Raw genomic sequence first — 24,122 nt, 5'->3', positions numbered from 1 at the left:
TTGCCCTCGGAAGAAGCCTCGTATTTGCACTCAAGTAAAACTACTTTTGAATATACACAATTTAAGGAGAACAATATATACAAGTTTACTCAGTAGCATAAATTCAGTTTGAAGATACATCTTTAGAGAGATATGTTTTCTGTTTATGTTCTTTCTGTTAATCGTTTTATCAAGATATCTTTTAACTAATGTCAGCTTTTATTATAAAAATGCCCTATAATTAAAATATCTGCTCAATATCACGTTTTATAAACAAGAATTTGGTTACAGAAACATACACATATTTTTACATGTTTATATATATATTAAAAAATATAGAGGATTGTGCAGCCTTGTACAGTAAGTGCTTAATGGTTGCATTCTGTATTTCATTTGTATCACCAATGTGTTCACTTTTTACAAGATGCATTCTTTTCAAATGGCTGTTTTCACTTTTTACATTGTGCTGTGTCATCTCAGTCTCCACTGATGCTCCTTCAAGGTGAGGCATTAACTCGTCTTTTAATCAATAATCTCCACTGCCTTCCCATAATGGTTCCTGATGCCTTCCAAGAAACGGCCTACCAGGTATGGTGGAGAGGGGCCAGAGGATGACTGAGGGTTAGTCACTGCATCATCGGGCTGCTGCTCTGTAAAGTAATGAAACGATGCTTCGTGGCGCTGCATGTGAGGATGTGACGCTGCAGCTGGAGGCTCTGCTCTCCGCCGGGCTGTGAGGATGCTGAGCGGAGGATGACGAAGCTGTGGGTACCACTTTAAAGGCACGGATGCGGACCACGCCCTTCTTGTTCCCACCGATAGAGGGCGCTGTGGCGACATAGGCAGGCCGATCTTCAGCAGCTTTACCTCACTGCCCTTCCAGCAGCATCTCACCTTCAACCGGCCTCACGCGCAGCCACCACCGCACCGCGGAGGAAAACAAGAAACACGACAGAGACGGACAGTGAACAAGAAACCACCAGGATAAAGCCACTCGGTCATGATAATTATGTAGGGGGTCGTTTTGCGGTTTGACATCTAATTTCGCTGCCCGCCTCTGCGACACCGAGCCATCGTCCAGTTGCACACCAAGAAAACGCATCCTCTGTCAGCTCGTCCGGATAAAACCAGCCAACACCTCACAGTCCTCTCGACGCAGCAGGACGAAGTGACTGCGCTTCTCTCCTCGGTTATTTTGACGGTCAGAAAGGCCCGAGCAGCGACGGGTCGCCCGCAGCCTCAGCAGCCTCTCCTCCGCTCATCAGCATCCTCCTCCTCCCTGAATCTACGCAATGGCCGATATCCCGGCGGAGTGCAACATAAAAGTGCTGTGTCGCTTTCGTCCTCTCAACCAGTCTGAGATTGTACGAGGGGACCAGTTTATCCCCAAATTCTTAGCAGACGACAGTGTCACCGTCGGGGTGAGTAAAGGGAGGCGCTTTGTTGTGCATGCAGGCCCCTCGTCAATAAATCATCAGCCCACTCCTCTGTTTGGGTGCTGGGCTGACATCATTATCGGTGCAGCGCAGGGAAATATCAAAACTTTCAACCTTAAAATCTGTTTTTTCTATAACATGACAAAGCAAAGACACACGAGTCTGTTGTTACGTGCGCAAAGCCTTTTGCACCAGCTGATGAGCTCTGCCCTGTGAAGCCTGTATGAAACCTAGCCAACACCTTGTCACCGTAAACAGACGTTATTATGGCACTCTCCTAAAGACATGGAGATGCTAACACATTTAGCTGTAAATGCTCATTCATGGCCATATCATTATTTATAACCTCTATATTTGAACAACACTCAAGGTAAATACAGCTGTTATATTCATTGTTTTTTGTTGTTATTTAGCCTAATTAGCTTTAATGCTGCCATATAAGGAGGTCAGTTTACAGTACACTATATTTCTCCTGTAGTGATGGTTCATTCATCAGCAGCTGCAGACCGATATATGCTGCAGTCCGCATGGTGAGGGTCTTTAGATGTTGAAGTTGCGAGAAATGGGGCCTAGTGAGCTGGGTAGACCAACATATGATGATGCTGCATGTCTTGTTTACCCTGAAGTTATGGATTTTCTATGGAAATTATCTATAATTCCGTCACTTTATATTCGGAATGTTTAATAGCCAGCAGGGAGCATGAGTGAACACTGCCTTTTTTTAATCAGGTTTTTGTGGGCCATAAAAAAAACGTTATTTCTTCCAAAAAAGAAAGCGGCCAGTTCAGTCTTATTCCAGCGTTTCCAATACAAATCAAATGATTTAAAGATATGTTTTGGTGCCATTTCTATCAATGTTCTACTGCAGAGTAATCTGTCTGATTCCTTTTTTTCTCCAATACTGTTATATAAAGTTATATAAGGAAGGTTAGAAGTACACAACGACACATACAAAGATATGTTGTTGTGATAGACGTATACTGCAGAGAGGAATCAAGTTCAAACTTTCTCCAGCCATCATGGAAACCTCTCAGCCTGACCTTCCTCTCTCCTCTCAGCATGATGTTGGACAGTCAGAAACTGATCCTCTAATTTCCCACAGAGTGGATCAATAATCATCCAGCGAGCTCATGCATCAGCAACTGACTTGCTCTGCCTCTTCATCAGCTTCATCTGTCTGTCTCTCTCATACTGTTTCCCTCTCTATTGTGTGGCTGCCTCTTTGACTCTCACCATTATATTTCTATTGCTCGTCCATCTCCATTTCTATGTCTCTTTCTGTCCCTCTTCCTCCCTCGTCCCGGTACGGAAAGTCTCTCTCTAAATCGCCCTGTGATGGGGGCGGTCAGCAGATGAGTCAATTTGTTAATGACATTTAATATGGCTCATGTTCTGGAAGCTCACATTATGTTGTGTTGCACTGTGGCGTCTGTTTCCGATCGGGACGTTCGGGGGTCGTCACGGCTGAGTCACTCGTCTGTCTGTCACGCAGGACAGTTTGTTTTTTGGGAGGAGATGATTTATTTGGAGATGCAAAGTTGAAATGAAATAAAGCGGATGTAGTTTCTAACACATGGATATAAAACTCAAAATAGCTTCCCTTTTTCCTCGGTGTTATCTGAGGCTGCCAGCTCCTGGAGGAAATATGGCTCTGGCTGTCTGGGGAACGACCCGCTGCTGTTGTGTACTTACTGTTAGGAAGATTAAGCAGCGTTTTACAAACCATCCACACAGATTGAATGATCTCAGACTGGGGTGACGAAGATGTTTTGCCATGGCATAAGAAAATAACACATTTGAATATCTTGAAAGGTTTTATTAAAACAATAAATAAAGTATGATATCAAGAGACAGTTCTTCAACCTTTAAGACATATTTATTTGAATGTGAATAATGTTTGATTGCATGTCATCATATGGGCGCTTTTCATTTTTTTATTTAGACAAAAACAGCAACATGTTGTGTTGGTTTCATCAATATGTGTTTTACTCTGTTAAAATGAATCACCCGTTTCATATGAGTGTGTATCTCATTCTTTCTTTCCCGTCCACACAGAGAACAAATCAGTTCACAGGGCGAACATCATTTCCCAATGACTCACTGCTGGAAAAAAGATTTGAAACCATCTTATATTAAATCATCCATCTTTGATTTAATTAAATATCCTAAAACTAGACTGAACAATCCTAATTTGGCACCTTTTTACACCTTTTTATCTTTTGTTCTTTTTTAAAAGTGTTGGTTGTTGTTCTTCACAGGGGAAGTCCTATGTGTTTGATCGAGTGTTTCCAACCAACACCACCCAGGAGCAGGTCTACAACACCTGCGCCAAGCAGATTGTCAAGGGTACGGATAATTCACCACGTCAAAACATGTCACATATTTGAAATGTGTTTTGGTCTCATGTATTGTTCTGTCGTTCTCTCAGATGTTCTGGGTGGATACAATGGAACTATTTTCGCATATGGACAGACCGCCTCCGGGAAGACCCACACCATGGAGGTACATTATTTAGAGCATTAAAGCTAAAATATTCCTACGAGTGAACCTCAAGAAGATCCAAACACTCCGATCTGGAGGGCTGAATGTGCCTAATGCTGCTAATGCTAATTGGTTTTAGTGTTTCTCCACATTTATAATTTTTTTTGGGAGTTTTAGGTCTTTGTCACAATTTTGTAGAACAATTAAGTACTTTTTTTTGCTTTGCACTTTAGTTTCACAACTTGATAAAGATTACAATTCATTTGAATGTCATTAGAAACTGTTGGAAGGCTTTTCCAATCTTTTTTTCCTTGGTCTATTTTTCATTGACTCTTTGTGGTTCTGCCAGGATAGCATTTTCTCTTTTCCTGCCAAGCATCATACTGTCCTCCATTAACCTCTGACCCTTGATAATCATCACCATCCACTTCTTACCTTTATCTGTGACTTCCTGTTTCAGGGCAAGCTGCACGACGCTCACCAGATGGGTATCATTCCTCGCATCGCCGAGGACATTTTCAACCACATCTTCGCCATGGATGAAAACCTGGAATTCCACATCAAGGTGCTGCTTTTTTACATAAGTTAGTTTCTTGTTTCGTCTTCTCTGTTCTCCTTTTTGTCCCTTTTATTAATCTCAAGTGTTGGGATGATTTCATGTTACCTTTCAATCTCAGCTAAATTGGATTCCCTATTTTCCTTCCAAAAGGTTTCATACTTTGAGATCTACATGGACAAAATCCGTGACCTTCTGGATGGTAAGGGCCGATGACACTTCTTGAATCACTTGCAACAGTTTTATTGATTTGTGAAATTCGAACTAAGAAAGCACTAATGTAGCTACTATTTTGTAACACTCATCAATTCAAATGTTCTCAATTTGTGTTCCAGTGACGAAGACCAACCTGTCTGTCCATGAGGATAAGAACAGGGTGCCATTTGTCAAGGTTTGTGAATATCTTTTGTATGTCGCCTTTTAAGGTCTGCATCAAATTCATGGTATTCATTTAGAATCATATTTTGTCTCTCTTCTATTTTCTAATTTCCTCTCCTCTTGTTTCCTCTCCTCTCGACTCCTCTTGTCTCCTTTCCCCTAATTTCCTCTAATCTACTCTCCTTTTGTTTCCTTTGGCTTTGTCTCGCTTCCTCTCCTCTCCTTTTGTTTTCTTCTCCTCTCTCATTTCCTCTCATCTCCCCTCCTCTAATTCCCATTTGCTTCCTCTCCTTTCATTTCCTGTCGTTTCCTCTTATCTCATCTCCTCTCTTTTCCTATTGTTTCCTCACCTCTCGTTTCCTCTCCTCAGGGATGCACTGAGCGTTTTGTCTCCAGCCCTGATGAGGTGATGGATGTGATCGACCAAGGCAAAGCTGCCCGCCATGTTGCTGTGACCAGTGAGTCTTTATGAATGTAATCTATGTGTTGCAAAGCAGGATATACGGCATATATTCTAATTCAAGAGGGAAATCATGATTTTTCATATAAAAACATCCCAAAAGACAAATGCTTTCAGGGAAATATCTTTTAAATAACCACCTTGACAATCAAATAAGTGATCTTGTTCCTCTACCTCTGTATCAGAGGACAATGTCTCATTTATCTTGAGTGGCAGCCGTAGCACTCACAACTAGTCAGTAATGCGTGAAGCTACCGCTGCGTTCATGTAGCCTGTTATTGTGTCTTGTTATGTACTATTCTTGTTACACCACGCTATCATTTTCAAGCTTCTTTCGTTAACAAAAAAAGAAAACAGATTCGGTCAGAGAGAGTTCACTGCAATGTAATTGGCATCAGTGGGGAGTTGAAAGCAAAACAACATCTCTGCCGTCTGCAGTCGTTAGTGAAATAAAGTCATTCCCAGTAACACACAGAATAAGATGGTTTCTGACGGTGCTTTGTTCAGCAAACTGTTATCAGGAAGTTTATTTGTAATGTATGTTACAAAACCTTAGAAACAACAAAACAATTAAAGCTATTTGAGCCGTTATTGCTGCACTGTATTATAGCCTCCGCCGTGCTGACTCACTCCTCTGTTCAGTAATAACATATTGATAATGGCTCATATAAGAAGGTCAGATGTATGCGTAACCTTCATTGCACCACATTTCATTATAGTGTATAAAAGATGGGACCTAATTACTAATAAACACAATGATTGTACTTCAAATACAATCCATACAATGGCTTTAATAGTGTAAGTGTTTGTCCTTCTATGTTTTGTCAGAATGATTCATTTGCCAAACAATTGTGCCCATTAAACTGAAAAAACAAATAATCATACAACACTGTCATGTCTTTTAAGTAAGCAATAATAAGACATGTTTTGCATTGCATTGGAAGTGTAGTAATCGGTAAAACTACCATAAGGCACATCCTTCGAGAACTACCCTTGCAGAAAACATTACAAAACAATAATTGTTTCCCGTGCTGACTCACAGGGGGAAGTGAGATGAGCTTTGTGACTCAACAGAAACCCCAAGACTGCTTCGCTGTAATAAATCTCAACCTGTGCACTTCTCCTTTGTTCCAGAGTTAATGCATTTTGTGCCTCAGTGCTTTCTTTCTTTCTTTGCCTGTCCTCACATCAGACTTTCAGTGATTAGAGTGTACTCTTTTCTAGAAAGTAACTTTTATTGTCAGGCATCAACATCTGTGTTGTAGAATTAACCCATGTGCATACAGACGAGGTTGAAGGACCCACAATATGTTATGAACATACAGTCAAAGGTTACAGTGCCATAAACTCTAATGATGGATAAAATAACTTTAATGATCATTACATAGGTCATTTTGTTTTGCTGTTTACCACAAATGCCCTAGATATCAACACAACATGTTGTGGACCGCATTCTAATCATCTGCTACATCTCATTCATCTTGTTCTATCAGTAGGAAATGTTGCGCGTTCCTGCTTCTCTGTGTGACGCCTTCATCTCCATAAAACTGAATCATTGCTGTGATAATGATGACATAAATATAATAGGCCAATGTGTGCATTTATAATGAGGAGCGGCAGAAATGTTATATAAACTGTAAAAATAAAGTATGCACTTCGGGACTATGATATCTCCAGTCCAAGCTTTGTAATAGAGGGTGATGTCCTCTATAGCTGTTTGTATATGACGTAAGCTGAACAAAAAATAGATGTTTCTAACAAACATGATCAGATAGTTGAGTTCAACATTTAGAAACAGGCTGGGCTCCGATTGGCTGTCAGCATTCTGCATGGTGCTACTAAAAGATGAAAGCCCAGGTTGCTGGTCTGGACGAGGCTGCTATTAAAGAACATGGTTGTTGTGAACCATCCGTCCATTGAGCAGCGCTACGAGTCGTCTCTTCCCAGACAGGCCACTACAAAGTGTCCCACCCAACTTCTTCAGACTGAGCCACAGCCTGTGCGTTAAGAGTTTAAATAAACAGCATCATATAATGATGTTGTAACAGGCAAAGACATGAGCTGGATTGTGTGAGCTTTGGATGTAATAACATGTTTGAGAGATGATAAGAACCAACATAAATTGCATTCAATGTGACCATATGAATCAATTTGATCTCTTAAAAAAAAAAAATATATATATATTAAAACATTTGCTTATATGTTAACAAACAAATCCTACTAAAATGTAGCTTTGAAGATCGACTGACTGTAAGCAGCAGGATCGGATTTGCTCAATGCTGCATTCAGGAGCCTCTTCCCTGCTTCCTGGTTGGCGCCTGCTGACTCACCGTGCTGCGGAGCTGTGAGGAGAGCAGGCTAATGGACCACACGAGCTCTGCCTCAGATATCCTCTGTAGAGAAACCTGAGCCTCCTGTCGTCTGTCGGACGGACAGAGGTTAGATCAGCGCTGCTCGCTATCTGCTCTCTGAGAACAAGATATAATTTTGCTGCAGTAATGCTTTTTCCAATTGACAAAAAGACATGGGAGATCTTAAATACACACATATTTCTTCAATATAATAGTTTCCCTTGATACTGATGGTAATGTGATTTATAAAACAATGAACGCAACATCAGAAGCTCAAAGACTGCAGGGAATCCTCCTCGTCTTTCGTTTCCCTGACTCTTCTGTCTCTTCTGTCTCTTCTGTCTGCGCAGACATGAACGAGCACAGCTCTCGCAGCCACAGCATCTTCCTGATCAACATCAAGCAGGAGCATGTGGAGACTGAGCAGAAACTGTGTGGAAAACTCTACCTGGTGGATCTGGCTGGAAGTGAGAAGGTAGGATGTTTTTAAACATCTCCACGCCTGCAATTGAGCTCCTTCTCTCATGTTTGACTTCACTCTTTTCTTTATTCCAGGTCAGTAAGACCGGCGCTGCAGGAGCCGTCCTGGACGAGGCTAAAAACATCAACAAGTCTCTCTCTGCTCTGGGAAATGTCATCTCTGCTTTGGCTGAGGGCACGGTGAGCTATCCTCTCCCTACTAACCTTAGTAGGAACAGCTGAGACGGTGTGCCTCGTGATTTACAGTAAAACAGTTCAGCAGAAACACAGATATGGATTCAAGGAAGTCAGCGAAATAGTGGTAAAGTGGTCTTGGTACACTGTTTGTGAGTGTTGTGCCAAATGTGAGATAAGTAAGAAGCTGTCATTTCTCCTCCTTTATGTTAAGTGAAAAGCACATCTACCTTATCGACAACTGAAGCTTTTCTTACTGTAGAATTCTGGGATTTTAAATACAATGGTTAATTGACGTGTGTGCAACTGGAAGGGTCCTGTTTACCTCCAAGTTCGTATACTGTAGCAAATAACCCTCCTCCCTCATTTATATAATTCATGAACGATAGCTGTCGATAGTTGATGAAGTGCATCCTCCCCAGAACCTGCACCTTTCTGCCAATTGGCTGTCAAATGCCAACATTGTCCCTTCCAATTATAAGATTAGATGGATTTGGCATTTTCATTCTGACACTGTGGACTGCAGTTTCTAAACCTATTATAATCTAAAATAGAGAAACAGGGAAGTGTACATTTATGATGAATATGATCGTCTGATGAATTAGTGTCAAAATCCAAAATTACGAATGAAATAAAACCTACCTCCAGCATTATTTCATTCTTTTGGTTCCAAATTGACTTGTGTTTCGTATCTTTTTTCTTCTTCTTTCCATCTGAACCTCTCTTATTCCCCTCTCAACATCTCCCCCCCCCCCTTCTCTCCCCTGCAGAAGACTCACGTGCCGTACCGTGACAGCAAGATGACCCGCATCCTGCAGGACTCCCTGGGTGGGAACTGTCGCACCACCATGTTCATCTGCTGCTCGCCCTCCAGCTACAACGACGCCGAGACCAAGTCCACTCTGATGTTTGGACAACGGTAGATACATTTGTGTGATACAGTCAATGCATCTTTGGAAAGAAAAAACTCTTTTTAAACTACTTCTGCATGGAACAAGAAACCCAACACAATATGATTACTGCTTTCTCACATGGTGCCACAATGTTAGCAAGGAACAAACTCATACAAATGTTCTTCAAATGCACAACGCTGACCTAATTTGGTCCTGACCTATTAAAGTGCAAACATGGCAGAGGTAGTTGGACCCAAACTGATTATATGTACTTCTCTGAAGGAAGCTGATGATTCATATTGGACCTAAAATCCAAACAAGGCAGATGCCGCATACGGATGAATTTCGAGCAAAAGATTCCGTACAATTGTTATTCTTTTATTTTTTTAAAAACAAACTGTCTTTGTTTTCCTCCGTCACAGTGCCAAGACCATCAGGAACACCGCCTCCATCAACCTGGAGCTGACGGCGGAGCAGTGGAAGAAGAAGTTCGAGAAGGAGAAGGAGAAGAACAAGACTCTGAAGGAAACCGTCCTGAGGCTGGAGACTGAGCTCAACCGCTGGAGAAACGGTGAGGCTGTATTTTGACTTTAGACAAACGTCAGCTGACATTATATAAAAGAACGGCCTCCTCCTGATGTATGTGTTCCTCTGACCTGTTTGTCCCTTCCCCCGCGCCTCAGGAGAGGAAGTACCTGAGACGGAGCAGACCACGGCAGACGTGGTGACCCGTTTCGAGACCATCGAGGAGCGTCCCGTTTTAGACAACGACACCTCCTCCATTGTGGTCCGTATTTCTGAGGAGGAGCGGCAGAAATACGAGGAGGAGATCCGCAAGCTCTACAAGCAGCTGGATGACAAGGTCCGAACATAAAAACATGAACACACTAACTACACACACACTTTCTGCAAGCAAAAACATAATCAGGTTTGCTTTACTTGAATTCTACCTCTATAGCACCGTATCGAATGAAGCATCTAGATCTGATAATGCCAGGATTACAATAGTTTTAACTGGATGTCATTGAAGACATTAACAGACATCAAAACATTGTTCAGTGCCAAGAAAAAGTTTAGCTTTTGAAAAACAATATCATATTTTTGCAGGATGATGACATCAACCTGCAGTGCCAGTTTGTGGAGAAACTGAAGCAGCAGATGATGGACCAGGATGAGGTCAGTATACACCAACTCACACTGTATACACACACAGACTATGTTTGACTTATACGTTCAAAATGTAAGCTTAAAATAAACCTCCAGACTTTCAAAAGCCCTTAAATGATTAAAGACTAAACAAACTATTGTATTTTTTGCATACGTCTTAACTGAAGGTTCCCCTGACCCCTCTTTCCCTCCCTCCTCCCAGCTCCTGGCATCCTCTAAAGGCGACGGGGACAAGGTCCAGGCTGAACTCAGCAGGTTGCAGGTGGAGAGCGACTGCGCCAAGGCGGAGGTGAAGGAGGTTCTGCAGGCTCTGGAGGAGCTGGCCATCAACTACGACCACAAGAGCCAGGAGGTGGAGGAGAAAGGCCGGCAGAACCAGCAGCTGGCCGACCAGCTGTCCCAGAAAATGGTAGGTTTTGAAGAGGAATGATGTGGATACGGAGATGGTTGCTTGCTGCACTTGAAATGGAGGAAAGTGTTATTTTAGTACATTAACTTTGGGACTCCGAAAAAAAGCTAGATTTTTGCGATGTTATACTATTTTACTCATGGTTGATTGTCATTTCTTCTCAGTCTATGTGGCTCCTGATCATTATAATTGGCCATATCCGATTGGCCTTCTATAGTGAAACCTTGCAAAAGTCATTCTTGCAGAAAGCCTGCTCAGGTTTTAGATATTCTCCCAAAATGACTCCATCACCCAGTTAGTGGAGTAACTAAACTCATACATAATCTAAATACAAGTGGATCTATTTCTTGTATGGTGTTGTGGTGCTTCACTGATCCTCTCTTCCTCTTCCTCTTGGCAACAGGCCTGTCTGATGGAGCTGGAGGCAGAGCTGTCTCGTATGCAGGAGGTGAGCGGGCAGCAGAGGAAGCGCATCGCTGACGTCCTCAATGGTCTGATGAGGGACCTCAGCGAGTTCAGCAACATCGTGGGCAACGGGGAGATCAAGCTGGTGAGGAAATGAGACAACACTTTGAACCTCGCTTTATTCAATGTTCACATTTCTATTCCAGGAATATTTGTGCATATAAAACAATACCTCATTTTCATGTTATCACTCAAAAGAACTATGCAAAGTGCTTTACAAAAATAAAAGACATTAAGAGCATTCTGAAATAGTGCAGCAGAAATACATTACAAAATGACATTTAAAAACAGTAATTAAAAAGCACAGATAATAAATTAAACATAAAACATAAATTCTTTAAGACTCCCAGGATCGAGGGCTTTCAACCTATTTTCGACTCACAGAATCAGGATTCTAACCCTATAGAAATATTTGTATTAACATACAAAAATGCTCATACACTGAAGCCACTCTTTACAACACTTAATAGAGTGTTGTTTTTGTTGTTTTCTTCATTCCTGTTTTTCCTTACTGGAGAGAATAATGAAATGTTTTCTCCGATCCTCAGCCGGTGGAGATTAGCGGTGCGATCGAGGAGGAGTTCACGGTGGCTCGCCTCTACATCAGCAAGATCAAGTCGGAGGTGAAGAGCATGGTGAAGCGCTGCCGCCAGCTGGAGAACATGCAGCTGGAGTGCCACCGCAAGATGGAGGAGACCGGGAGGGAGCTCTCCTCCTGCCAGCTCCTCATCTCTCAGGTGAGCCATGGAGAGGAGAAGGAGTTTATGAAAGGCCGCATGAAGTAATCATGTATTGCATTATGTCATGGCTTGGTTTTATAATCTTTTATAACTGTATCTGTGTTTATATTTGTCCAGCATGAGGCTAAGATCCGCTCTCTGACGGAGTACATGCAGAGCGTGGAGCAGAAGAAGAGGCTGCTGGAGGAGAGCCACGACTCCCTGAGCGAGGAGCTGGCCAAGCTGCAAGACCAGGGTAACATGTGTACACTTACGCAGAACTATTGTACTGAAATACAGAATAGGTTATCCTCTTGTTTACATTTCTCAGTGATTTCCCTGGAAGTGTTCATGGTTGTTGCTCTGTGGTGAAGGCTTTCTTTCTATTTGTGTTCTACTAGATAACTCCATGCTTGAGGAAAAGGAAGCAGAGAAGGGTGAGATTGAGGATGGAAATGTGAAGGTAAGAAATCTCTACTTCCAGCCTTAAAACTAGCTAACTGATGAAAAGAAAAGAAAAGTTCCTACACGACCTGTCACACCAGAGTTTCCCTGTATGATGCTACATGATCTGACCTCTCACATTGTCTTTGTGCACGATGGCCTCGTCAAACCAATGTGCTCCAAAGAATACGTTCAAACAGATTATATTGCTTTATGTTCTAGCTCCTCCTGCTGAAGTCAGTATCTGTAATGTGTTTGCTCTTCACTTTCCAGAAGGTTCCTCGCCAGCAGAGCGAGTCTCACCGCGGCGTCCACCACAAGCAGCTGGCCCGCCTGCGGGATGAGATCAACGAGAAGCAGAGGATCATCGACGAGCTCACCGAGTCAGTGACCACCTCAGATATTTATATTTACACATAGATACATATGTGACAATCGCTTATATGCTACAGTACTATTATTATTCGCTACATATCATAAATCTTTCCATTCTGCATGCAAACAATTATACAAACTAATAATCAGGTGTTGCTGTTGTTTCACACCTCCAGCCGCAACTCCAAGCTGGAGCTGGAGCTGGCTCAGGTTCGCGCTGACTTTGAACGCCTCAAGTGTCAGGACAACACCAAGAGCGAGCGCCTGGAGGAGCTCTCGTAAGTGTCGGGGACTTTCTCACACTTTTCTATTTCTTTTCTAACACTTTTATCATTGAAACTTCAAGAAATATAACCATAGGAATAAACATACGATAAATAACTATATCAAAATACACAAGAAAATGAAAACACGATACATAATAAGAATACAATAAGAAATTAAATAGATGGAAAACAATACATTTAATTATAATAAAGTTAATTAAGTACATTTTGTAAACACCAATATCCGACATCATCCGGACATACAGTCAACATAAAGAACACTGTCTCACACTTGACATCCCAGTGTGCTTGAAACAGAGTGTGGAGATCGTTTTGTGTGATGAGTCAGCACATGGTGGACGTTTCTGTTCATTATTATTTAAAAGAAAAACAGTCCACTCTCCCTTCTCTCAGACTCCACCAGAGGGCGCTCAAGACAACAAAAATATATTGAAATATGCTGGAGGAGTTTTTGTCCTATTTGTAATATTTATTTTACTCTCTCTGTCAGATTCCTGCATGAGCGTCATGAGCAGACCAAACAGGACTTAAAAGGTCTGGAGGAGACCGTCGTGAGTAAAATTGACATCACTATCTGTCAGAGACATTGTCCCTCGTTGTGTCTCTGTCTTATTTGCATACTGTTTGCTTACATCAAGAGCTGTCATACTAACATCCTGTTCATCTGTCCTCCAGGCCCGCGAGCTCCAGACCCTGCACAACCTCCGAAAGCTGTTTGTTCAAGACCTCACGTCGAGGGTTAAAAGAGTAAGAAGCTGAAGGCTCGCAAGAGAGGACAGTGACTCACGAAATGTTGTTTTCATGTCTCGGAATCTGTGACCTGAATACTGACTGATATACCTCAGGAGGAATAGCAGCAATATCCTTTATTTCCCTAATCCCTTAACATTTCCTTTTTGTGTAGAACAGTGGATTAAAGACCCTAAATGTAAACAATACTGGATGAATAGCTGTTGATTGTTGTCTGGTATATTGGACTGTCACATGATTCAATCAGATAACAGAAACCCTCTTTCCTCCACCTTGGTTTCTTTATATTTTCTCATCTTCATGCTTCGTCTTCCTTTCTGCAGAGTTCCGAAATGGAGCCTGATGATAGTGGGGGGTCTTGCACCCAGAAGCAGAAGATTTCCTTTCTTGAAAATAACCTGGACCAACTTACAAAGGTTCACAAACAGGTAAGAAACACAAAGAGAGGATGAGAGGGCTTTCGTGGTGCAAACACAACCGGCAGTCTGCGTTATATTAGACTGGAGAGAGTAATCCTGTTATCTTCAATTCAAGAGAAACGTCCATTTTGGGGATCATTTCACAACTATCTGCACACCAAGGATCCCACAAAAAGATGTATTGCTGTTTTCAAGATACTTTGTAAAGTACGATAAGTTACATTATGTAAAACAAACAAATCATGTGTGATGTAAGGAAAGTGTGCTCTCTGATCTCACGTGTTGCTTTACAGAGTTGACTAATCTATCACTTGCATCATATTGCTGTAATTGCATGGCTTGTTGTGGGTTTGTACTTACATTCATTTTAAGTAAGAATTGAATTTCAGTTCCTAAACGTGTAAGTGTCATACTTGGCTACACCCTTTCACTCCTTGCACTTTCTTCCTCTGGTTTTTCATTTGATAGTTTATGATTTCTATCCAATATTCCGCCCTGTGTCACGTCTCTCTCTTCCTCCAGCTGGTACGTGACAATGCAGATCTGCGCTGTGAGCTTCCAAAGCTGGAGAAACGGCTTCGGTCTACTGCTGAGAGAGTTAAGGCCCTGGAGACTGCACTGAGGGACGCCAAGGAGGGCGCCATGATGGACCGCCGCCGCTACCAGCAGGAGGTCGACCGCATCAAGGACGCCATGAGGGCCAAGAGCGCTCAGAGGCGCCCCCATGCAGCACAAATCGGTACTTCATAAAGTCTGTCTGTTATATGCATTTGAACAGAGATGGTAAAAGTACACACATCCTTTACTCAAGTAGAAGTACAGATACTCGTGTTTAAAAATACTCTGGTAAAAGTACTGACTAAACTTCTTCACTCAAGTAAAAGTAAAGAAGTATGGGCTCATAGCTAGCAGCTGTTTTAAAGAGTACCTGACCTCCCTTTATATTAATAGAACAATAATGTCATTGTTAGCCAATGAATGTTTCCATGCTGAACAACGGCAACATGACAACGTTTTCATTGGTCCCTCTTCTTTAGAGAAGACCAGGAAATGATGGATACACGGATCGTGTTTAAATCAATAGGCACGCAATGACTCGCCACCAAACACACATTCAAACTAAAGTAACGAGCCTGTTTAGAAAATGTAAGAAGTAGAAAGTTCAGGTATTTGTGTTCAACATGTAAGAAGTCAAAGTAAAAAGTAGTCAGAAAAATAAGTAGTGGAGTAAAGTACTGATACCAGAAAAATGTACTTAAGTACAGAAACGATTTGTACTCCACTACTTCCCACCTCTGCATTTGAAATGTATGGTCTGCAGTATCCCATCTCCATAGAAGTAGTATCTTACTTGACTTCCTCCTCCCAACAGCCAAGCCAGTGAGGCCGAAGCAGCTGCCCGTCTGCTCTCCCACCAACCCCTTCTACACTTACATCCGGGCCACTGAGCACGCCAACACCTACAGCAACGCTCTCTTCCAGGGCAACGTGACACAGCCGAGCACCGCCAGCGTCGACTGCAACCCCAACTCTGTCGAGAGCAACACGTGAGTTCAAGTCCTTCCTTCAGACCTTCCCAAACTACTGAGAGCATTCATCCAGGCATGCTCATTTATATCATATTATTATAACCTACAGCTGGCTGGCTTTTCTCTTTGATTTGAAGTGTTGTTTATCAATCTGTTCTCTATCTACCTTTTTGATATTTTTGAAATATTGAATCAGACAAGTGTCCCTCTCTAACGCCACATGCTGACCATGACCATGATGTTTTCCACAGAGTTTCCACAGCGCTGGGCTACAGAGCAGGCAAATACAATGGAGACATACTGGAGTCCTTCCCACTCAACATCGACAATGGTAAGCACAAGAGCATACATGTGTACCTGTTTCCAAATGAATGTGAACATGCAGTCTGTATATGGGAGTGACACAGATTTGGCTTACATTAAAACATTTGTCACAAATCTTATCACATTTATGTAATGCAATAACACATACAAGATATTTGTTATCAGGAGTTTGACATTCTTTGTTCACTTGCCGTTATATTATAGGATATATTAATGAATCGACAAATGTTACTTAGTTGTTATTCCAGCAGGTAACACCAACAGTGAAACGAGAGACATCAATGACAACAGGTAAGGAACTCAGTTTCAGTCAATTCACTTTCAACAAAAACACGGAGCTGTGTGTTGTTTCTGCTCTATTTTATTCAATTAAGAGAATGTTTAATTATCGTTACATTTAAATACTAATGATTAAATGCAGCGTCCGGTGGGATTATGCTTTCGGTATAGTTAGTTGTGTACTAAGCGTTGTGTTTGTATATTTTCATGACAGAAGTGATGTTCACTGTGGCAGCGAGGTGGATGAATCAAACAGACACTTTATCATTCAGCAGGAGACCGCTGCAAGTTAATACCATGGTGATTAACAACACACACACACACACACACACACACACACACACACACACACACACACACACACACACACACACACACACACACACACACACACACACACACACACACACACACACACACACACACACACACACACACACACACACACACACACACACACACACACAAACTAAGACCATACTTAACTTGTTTCTGTTTTTATTGTCTCTTTTCTTTCCAGATGTTGACCAAACACTGTACCTATAAAGGAGCCTCCCTTTACATCTGCATGCAGCCTGTCTCCCCGTCCCTCTACTGCATAACTGATGAAGATGATGATGAAGACCTTTAACCCTGTAGTCTTCAAACTAGATGAAGCCCCTCCCATGGTGACCACGCTCACCCTCAGGGTTGCAGTGCAGTCCTCTCCAGTTCACTCAGTGCAGGAAGTAAATCAAATCAGAATTTCTTTTTGAATACAGAACATTCAATCAACTCATCCGACTCGATGCCAATCATTTTGTGAGGCGATATCAGCGATGCTTGTTACCTCCTGAGGTGGTTGAACTGAAACAGGGCTGACTCCATCCCTGATGCACACATGTTGTAAATAATAGTGCTGTATACTCCAGTAGAGGTTTTTGACCAGCAACTGTCTGTGTGAATGCACAGCCTCCACCTGCCCCTGCACACACCTCCTTAAGGGCATCATGCGGATGACATGCTGTAGGCAGACGTGACCTTTTTCTCCGTCGTAAATAAGAGTATAGTGTGTAACGCCAGCTTGTAACAGAAGACCCACTCTCTGCATGCATGTCGCTTAGCGGGTTAGCTTTCAAAATCTTTGCATGTGTCCTGATCCCAGTCAGGAGCCGGTATGCTGCGAGTGTCTGATCGACTTCGACAGATGTCACAGAAAGAGAGGAAAAGAGAGTGCTGGTCTGTTTAGATTTTTCTATTTAGTGTGAAAATAATAACAAAATACACATCTATGTCTAGTTTAAGTTTTTAAAAAGAGGGCATCAGGTGCAACATGCATCAGGGAAGTCCCAGTCCTGATTTACAGTCTTACTTTTCTTTTGTGATGTTGCAGCTGTTTGTCGCTGTTATACATTTCAGGTAACGCTGCCCACATCTATTTACCGTGGACCCCTTCTCCACTCCATGTGAGTCTTCATACCGGGCTTTAACAACGTCTCATAATCACACTAACACGCTGCCATGTGCATAGATCTGTCATTACTACCTCTAGAGCTTCTCATTATATGATATTACACTAACATCCTTTCAGAAGCTCTATAACAGCTGATCTTAGTTTCTGTGGAAAGTTTAGAACTTCAATAGCTGTGAGTAGATTTAAAAGCTCTCTTCAGGGCATTAGTAATATTCTCCTGGAGTTTATTCCTACACAGCTTCCTCCTCTATCATATAAGAAACAGGAGAAGAGCTGGACAATTGCTCTCAAAATGTATCAGGGCAGGTCATGTTGTTGACACTCAAAGATGTTCTTAACTTTCTGGTGTTTGATGCATTTTCCTATTTGGTACCTCTTAAGGCTGAAATGCTATTGTAAACTATTGACTGTGTTATCTCAATTTGTAGTAACATCTAAAACCCCTTTAATATGACTACATGGAAAGTGTTCAGTGATTCAGTGCTTTTTGATCAGAGCAATGGAAAGATAGAGAGTTTCTGCAGACGCGTCCCCCGCTGAGCAGCCTTGGATGAATGGCCGTTTGGACAGAAGCTTGTTGTTTGAGCCTGTTGTCAAGTCATGCTGTTATTCTTCTGTAAACAATCCTGACCAGCCAATCAGGATAGAAGAAAGCAGTGTGGGTGACAAGGATAGGTTTGTGTTTGGATTGAGCTGAGTCACTGAATTGAAGGACAGTTTAAACCAGACGTGTGTAAAGAAAACATAACAAGCTTTTGCTCATGAACATGTTTTATATTGAAGATATTTCTCTTTGTAAAGTTTGCTTTAATACATGGCATGACTATGTAATTATCCCAAATATGACCCGAGTCATTTGGGTGGAGGTCGTCTGATCCTCATTCATGACAGCGCCGCTCTATCTCATGCTCTTACTGGCATTAACAACATCTCAGGGCTTCACATGCATAGCAATCATCCTCAACCATCATCCTAACCCTTACAACCATGTGAGTGCTGATGACCAATCAGGTCGCTGTGTGTTGTTCGAGGCTTAACAGATAATACATCTTCAGAAAAAACACCTAATTTCACCCATAGTGTAAAACATCCTAGCACATGGCATCCAAAATAAAGAAGATAACTCTGGTCTGACCCTACTGTATGTGTCCAGACCCTCTATTCGATCTGTTTTAATGATAATAAATACATCTGAAGGAGCGGGGATTCGGGGAATGTGTACTATATTGTCACCCACTGTCTGATTTCAACATATCTAAAATACATGTGCTATATATTGTTAATCTTGTAAGTAAAATAGCGTGCCATGACATAGTATAAAGCTAAGATATGTACACGCTTACTTTGTTCAGAGATATGTTTGTTTTATTTATTTCTGTATGCCTAAACTGTAGCGTCAACATGATTATGTGAAGAATCACAGTTCTGCATATATAGTCTCATCACTATGCTGTATTGTCTGTGAACCATTGTGTTGTAGTAAAACGTTCAATAAACTTGTAGAAAGGAGTTTGAATGCCATGGATGATTTATTTCAAAAGAGAGAAGTGTGGACTGAACGAAAAGAGGCTGCCATGGCTCCATCTAGTGGAGGTAAAGACATTTGTAAGGGTACAGATTCAAAGGTCACCTATTATGCAAAATCCACTTTTTCCTGTCTTTTACATCAACATGTGTCCCCTCTGTGTAAAGACATTCTGAAAGTTTGAGGAAGAAAGATTCACTCACTTTTTGTCCTGATCCATTTATATAAAAACCTGTCTGAAAATGAGCTGATCAGATTTTGGACACTTTATGATGCCCCCCCCCCCATTGTCATCAATGGAAGATCAATATTCAGATAAAAGAAATATACATCTTTGGGTCATTCCAGAATTTGAGGACAATTTAGACACCAACATTTTTGAAAAATCAACCTTTTATTTTATAATTTGTTTTTATGTATTTAGGAAAAACAGATAATAAACCATCAAAAAAAGTGATTTTCCCAGCTAGGCATCAAATTAATATTTTCCAATGAAGAATTACCCCTGTTACTCTAATTATAGTAACAGGGTTGAAAGTAACAGGGTTGAAAATCAATGCTAATTTAACCTCAGGAATGATTGCTAGATGTAGCATGTAATGCTACTTTCAAGGCAAGGACAAACTTGGATATCTAATGCAAGAAAGATAACTTTTAAATGAATATGCTTTATTCTGATAATATCAGTAACAGGGTTGAGTGGGTCAGAGTGCCACACTCTGTTAAGACTGAAAAGATTGTAAAAATATGAAAAATAAAAGAGAGGACTTAGTTTTGGTCTACCCATGGCACGAGCACATGGCTTGCTGATGTCACTTCCACTGTGTCATCTGATTTACAGTTTGTTCACTTCCTGTGCCAATCTAAAAAGGTTTGGGTAACAGGGTTGAACGCATGTTGAGGGACACACCTTCTGTGCAAAATTACTGTTATCTAAAATATGTTTATGATTTAACAAATTGATTTGACCATTACAAGAGACATATATCAATAGAATAATACCAAAAAAAGTAAATAAAATCCCTATTTTAAATGTTATATTTGACATGCAAGTTGGTCACCAAGAAGCGGGACAAGAGAAAAATGCCATTTTAGGGGATGTTCGAGAGCTATTTGAAAATTTAAATAATATTTTGAAACCACTTTTTCTACAACTTTATATACATTTTGTCTCAATACAAGTATGTTTAACACAACAAGTGCATGTTTTAGCATGTTGGGCATGGATTATTAGATTTGTATATGGGGGACATGAAATGTCCTCCAATTCTGGAATGACCCCTCAAGAAAACATATCAAGCTTAATTAGGCCTATGGTACACATCTTAATTGTATAGTTTATCAAATGTCAAATGTTATTGATTGATCATTCCTTTAGCGGTGTACAGTGAAGTCTCAATACCGCAGAAATGCACGGTTTAGTCTCATTTTCTAAATTGCCACCCTCTCCAGGAGCGGCGCATTGATTTGCACTCACTCGGCGCGCATTTATTTCCGTGGTAAGGTGGATCAGACCCCGAAGCCTCTGCGGCACCCGGAGGACACTGCTGCACCCGGAGGACACTGCTGCACCCGGAGGACACTGCTGCACCCGGAGGACACTGCTGCACCCGGAGGACGCTGCTGCCGACCCGGACACCAGCAGGAGACAGGAGACCCTCCTCTCCTGCAGGTGGTCACATAGGAGTGCTCCTGCTGTAACTCAACTCTGTCACAGTCCGGACATGAGGAGCGACACGCGAGGTAGGGAGCTCCCACATTCATTAAGTGTGTCAACGGAGTGCTAAACACGGATGGCATCTGAAGGTAAAGGGCACAACTAAATGATAATTTTGGCTAAATCACAGACTAAACTAAATCTTAAATGATTTGCTTTGTGTTTGAAGTTGGCACTTTAGTGACGAATTGACTTGTCGCATGATGGTGTCAAGCTGAACCAGCACTGTTTGCACTTTGGAGACTCGCATAAATCATGATTTAATGGCTGATTTCATTCTAAAGTCACAGTTTAGAGGATTTATAATGTCTTTCATTGTCTTTTCTGTAGCCTCCATGAACATTAGTTGGAACAGTTGTGTGTATAACTGTGGAATTACAGTTATGTGTATAACTGTGGAATTACAGTGACAGCTTTGTGTAACATTGACAGAGCTGAATCAGCACACACCCGATTATAAATGCATGTACTGCATGCAGTATGTTAGTACTGGATATGCCAGATCACTGAATATCAAGCAGAACAGTCATTTAGCTATAGCTGCTGGAGAAACTGCTTGTGCCAATGCCAAAGTTTGTTTTAATAATGGCTTATTTATGTCTTATTCTCAAACACTTCTTGGTACCCAGGATGGTGTTTCACCTCAATAGAAAGACCGATGATGTGATGACACACACACACACACACACACACACACACACACACACACACACACACACACACACACACACACACACACACACACACACACACACACACACACACACACACACACACACACACACACACACACACACACACACACACACACACACACACACACACACACACACACACACACGGTGTGCTCAAGTGTCATTCACCTGAAGCACAATTAGCGTGATTGAAGATCTGAAACCTCTTAAAATGGCTGTTAGTTGATATTAATCATTGCATAATTTGTTTTTGTTTTTGGAGAGTTAAGTTACTAATTCTAAGTGGAAAAGCCATTGACCTGTACTGTTATATCAAAACATTTGTAAGCTTTATGAATATTTAGATTGTTAAACATCTTTTTCTCCTGGTGGATACATAGTACATTAGTACTAATTATTTATTGTCACCTTATTCTTCAATTATGGCAAAACACTGCAGTTCAACATTCAATAAACAAACAGTGATTTTGGTTTTAAAAATTGCCACATTATTTAACTGGCAGTTTAACCAGTACCAGTGTGAATATTCCAGACTTATTTTATGTTTTCAATGAATAAAACAAAATGAAAGAGAAATATCTGAAATAACTAACAGAAGATCAACATACACATCTTGAGTATTATTTAGACCTTTTTAAGAATTTATTTGATTATTATTCTTTTAAAAATAAAATCAGTGTCAGTTTTGGCTTTGGAAATGTTTGGTGCAAATGACGAATTATTTTCAATACAATTGGCTAATAAAAAAGTCCAAAAATAGAGGATCAGTAGTGGGGAAAAGCCATAAACTGGCCTCTGTGTGTGTTTTCTAAGCCTAATGGTCCTCCTGTGTGACCTGAACTCCTCGGCGTCCGTGTTACAGCTGTTACTGTCTGTCTGGTGACTGCGTCTCCTCTGCAGGTTATAAATAAGAGGCTGGAGGTTTTGCGGTGTGTGTTTTGTTTAACCAGCTGCTGGGGAGGTTTGTTTGTCTCCTCCGAGTGCAGGTGTACTCTCTGGCCTCTAGTTGCTGTTCTCGGGCCTGTTTTAATGCCCCCTCACCGGTCAGCACTCTGCTTGGTTTAAGTCTATTTGTGTTGGGTCAGCATCACCTGTCTATTATGTTAAGCTGCGTGACCAAGAAGCCTGAAATATGTTCCTGATATATCTCCAAAAATGTGTTTCCCTGTCCTATTTTAACAACATATAATAAAATCAGTATGTGAATTTATACAAAGATGCACTTTGATGAATGATATACATTTGGTTCTATTTCCTGAGCTGCCAAGGCTTAACATTCATTACAATGACCTCCAAGAATGTTTGGTGGTTTGAGAGTCGTAGTTTTTCTGGAAGGCTAAGTGAGAAAACTTACAGCAGAGAAAAGGTTTAGGAAACTATATATTGAGTTTGCATTCTATTTCTTATCTTCGATTCAGTGTGTGTTTGTGTGTGTGTCGTCCTCTAGACAGAAAGGAGCATGGGAAAGTGTCCGAGCCATTGGAGGTCAGACCACCAGCAGTGACAGTATATTAATATAACAAAAACTACCAAAGTATTTCTTTAAAGGTTTAATAACAATAATCACTTTGGTGATCCTCTGACTTGATATGCAATCAACACAATGTTTACATGGTTTTAAGTAAAAGGTCTTAACAACTATTCCCCCAATTCCTGAAATTGTAATTTGCCCAAAATGTGGTTTATGACCAAATATGGAAATATTGATATTCCCATAATGCTGCTGTTTGTATATAGAGTTAATTATCAAAATGTTAGTATGTCAACATCCCAACCTAAGATAGTAAACCTAAAACCAGTTATATTTATAGCTTCAACATTGTGAGGATGTTAGCATTTAGCTTTAGGTACCGCTCTGCATAAGTACAGTCTCTGAGAGCTGTTGGTCTTTTTTATTCATAGAAACAACTTCTTCCTCCAGGCCTGCTGACTTGACATTCAGGACCTGGGTTGCATGTGAATCATATGGCAGTCATGGCATTAGATCCAGCCTAAGGAGCACCCACTAAATGAGTCAAACATTAAAGGTCCATAAGACCTTGCCACCAGCCAGAACTGGGTCAAGGCTATGGACTGGCTACTTTTCTAGGAGATTACAGTAGCTGGTCATTCATTTAGCATGTATTTGTATATATCAGTAAGAATGTTTGACTTTTACATTCTCTCTTATTTCTTTATTCTTTATTCTACAGTCAATCTACCAGCTTCCTGTCACACACATTTTGTTTTGTCTAACCAGCCACTGTAGGCATCACATTTCAGACACAAACAAATACCTCTGTAAAGACAATACGCTTTAAAAAATTCAGCCAGCTTCACAGTTCCTTCAGAGTGAGCACTCAGCTCCTGGTGATTTATGGCCATTTCGGGTCAGCTC

The 24,122-nt window shown here is 41.2% G+C and overlaps 2 protein-coding genes across 4 annotated transcripts in view; both read left to right on the top strand.

The window, feature by feature from the left end:
• The first annotated feature begins 807 nt into the window (after positions 1-807).
• kif5aa (kinesin family member 5A, a) lies at positions 808-19,318 on the top strand. Of its 3 annotated transcripts, none has more exons than XM_034087839.2 (29): positions 808-1,400; positions 3,674-3,761; positions 3,844-3,917; positions 4,357-4,461; positions 4,606-4,654; positions 4,788-4,843; positions 5,201-5,288; positions 7,992-8,116; positions 8,197-8,301; positions 9,066-9,214; positions 9,611-9,759; positions 9,872-10,050; positions 10,296-10,364; positions 10,558-10,764; positions 11,168-11,314; positions 11,778-11,966; positions 12,087-12,204; positions 12,350-12,411; positions 12,666-12,775; positions 12,944-13,045; positions 13,545-13,605; positions 13,730-13,801; positions 14,128-14,232; positions 14,746-14,962; positions 15,596-15,770; positions 16,004-16,083; positions 16,325-16,367; positions 16,570-16,655; positions 16,876-19,318. In XM_034087839.2, exons 1-28 carry the CDS (start codon positions 1,272-1,274, stop codon positions 16,646-16,648), a joined length of 3,132 nt encoding a protein of 1,043 aa, XP_033943730.1. In that variant the 5' UTR covers positions 808-1,271; the 3' UTR covers positions 16,649-16,655; positions 16,876-19,318. The 3 variants fall into 3 exon arrangements, with proteins under 3 accessions (XP_033943730.1, XP_033943729.1, XP_033943727.1); XM_034087838.2 differs by having other exon boundaries at positions 16,313-16,367; positions 16,573-16,655; XM_034087836.2 differs by having other exon boundaries at positions 809-1,400; positions 16,313-16,367.
• Positions 16,967-24,122, top strand: part of LOC117448902 (pleckstrin homology domain-containing family G member 4B-like) — a 34,417-nt gene continuing 27,261 nt past the window's right edge. Inside the window, exon 1 of the mRNA XM_034086201.2 lies at positions 16,967-17,083. Within this exon, the coding sequence (XP_033942092.1) occupies positions 16,967-17,083 (117 nt within the window). The remainder of the gene's footprint in view (positions 17,084-24,122) is intronic.

The sequence above is a fragment of the Pseudochaenichthys georgianus genome, chromosome 7, assembly GCF_902827115.2.
Source record: "Pseudochaenichthys georgianus chromosome 7, fPseGeo1.2, whole genome shotgun sequence".
In the NCBI taxonomy this organism is placed as follows: domain Eukaryota; kingdom Metazoa; phylum Chordata; class Actinopteri; order Perciformes; family Channichthyidae; genus Pseudochaenichthys; species Pseudochaenichthys georgianus.
The sequence above is the reverse complement of the archived record's forward strand: the minus strand, read 5'-3'. Positions and strand labels throughout refer to the sequence as shown.

Excerpts from the sequence above, each read along its gene's own strand:
- kif5aa (XM_034087836.2), top strand. The coding sequence starts at position 1,272 with ATGGCCGATATCCCGGCGGAGTGCAACATAAAAGTGCTGTGTCGCTTT. Across the intron at positions 11,315-11,777 it reads GCAACGGGGAGATCAAGCTG|CCGGTGGAGATTAGCGGTGC; the intron begins GTGAGGAAATGA and ends TCCGATCCTCAG. Across the intron at positions 12,205-12,349 it reads GGCCAAGCTGCAAGACCAGG|ATAACTCCATGCTTGAGGAA; the intron begins GTAACATGTGTA and ends GTGTTCTACTAG.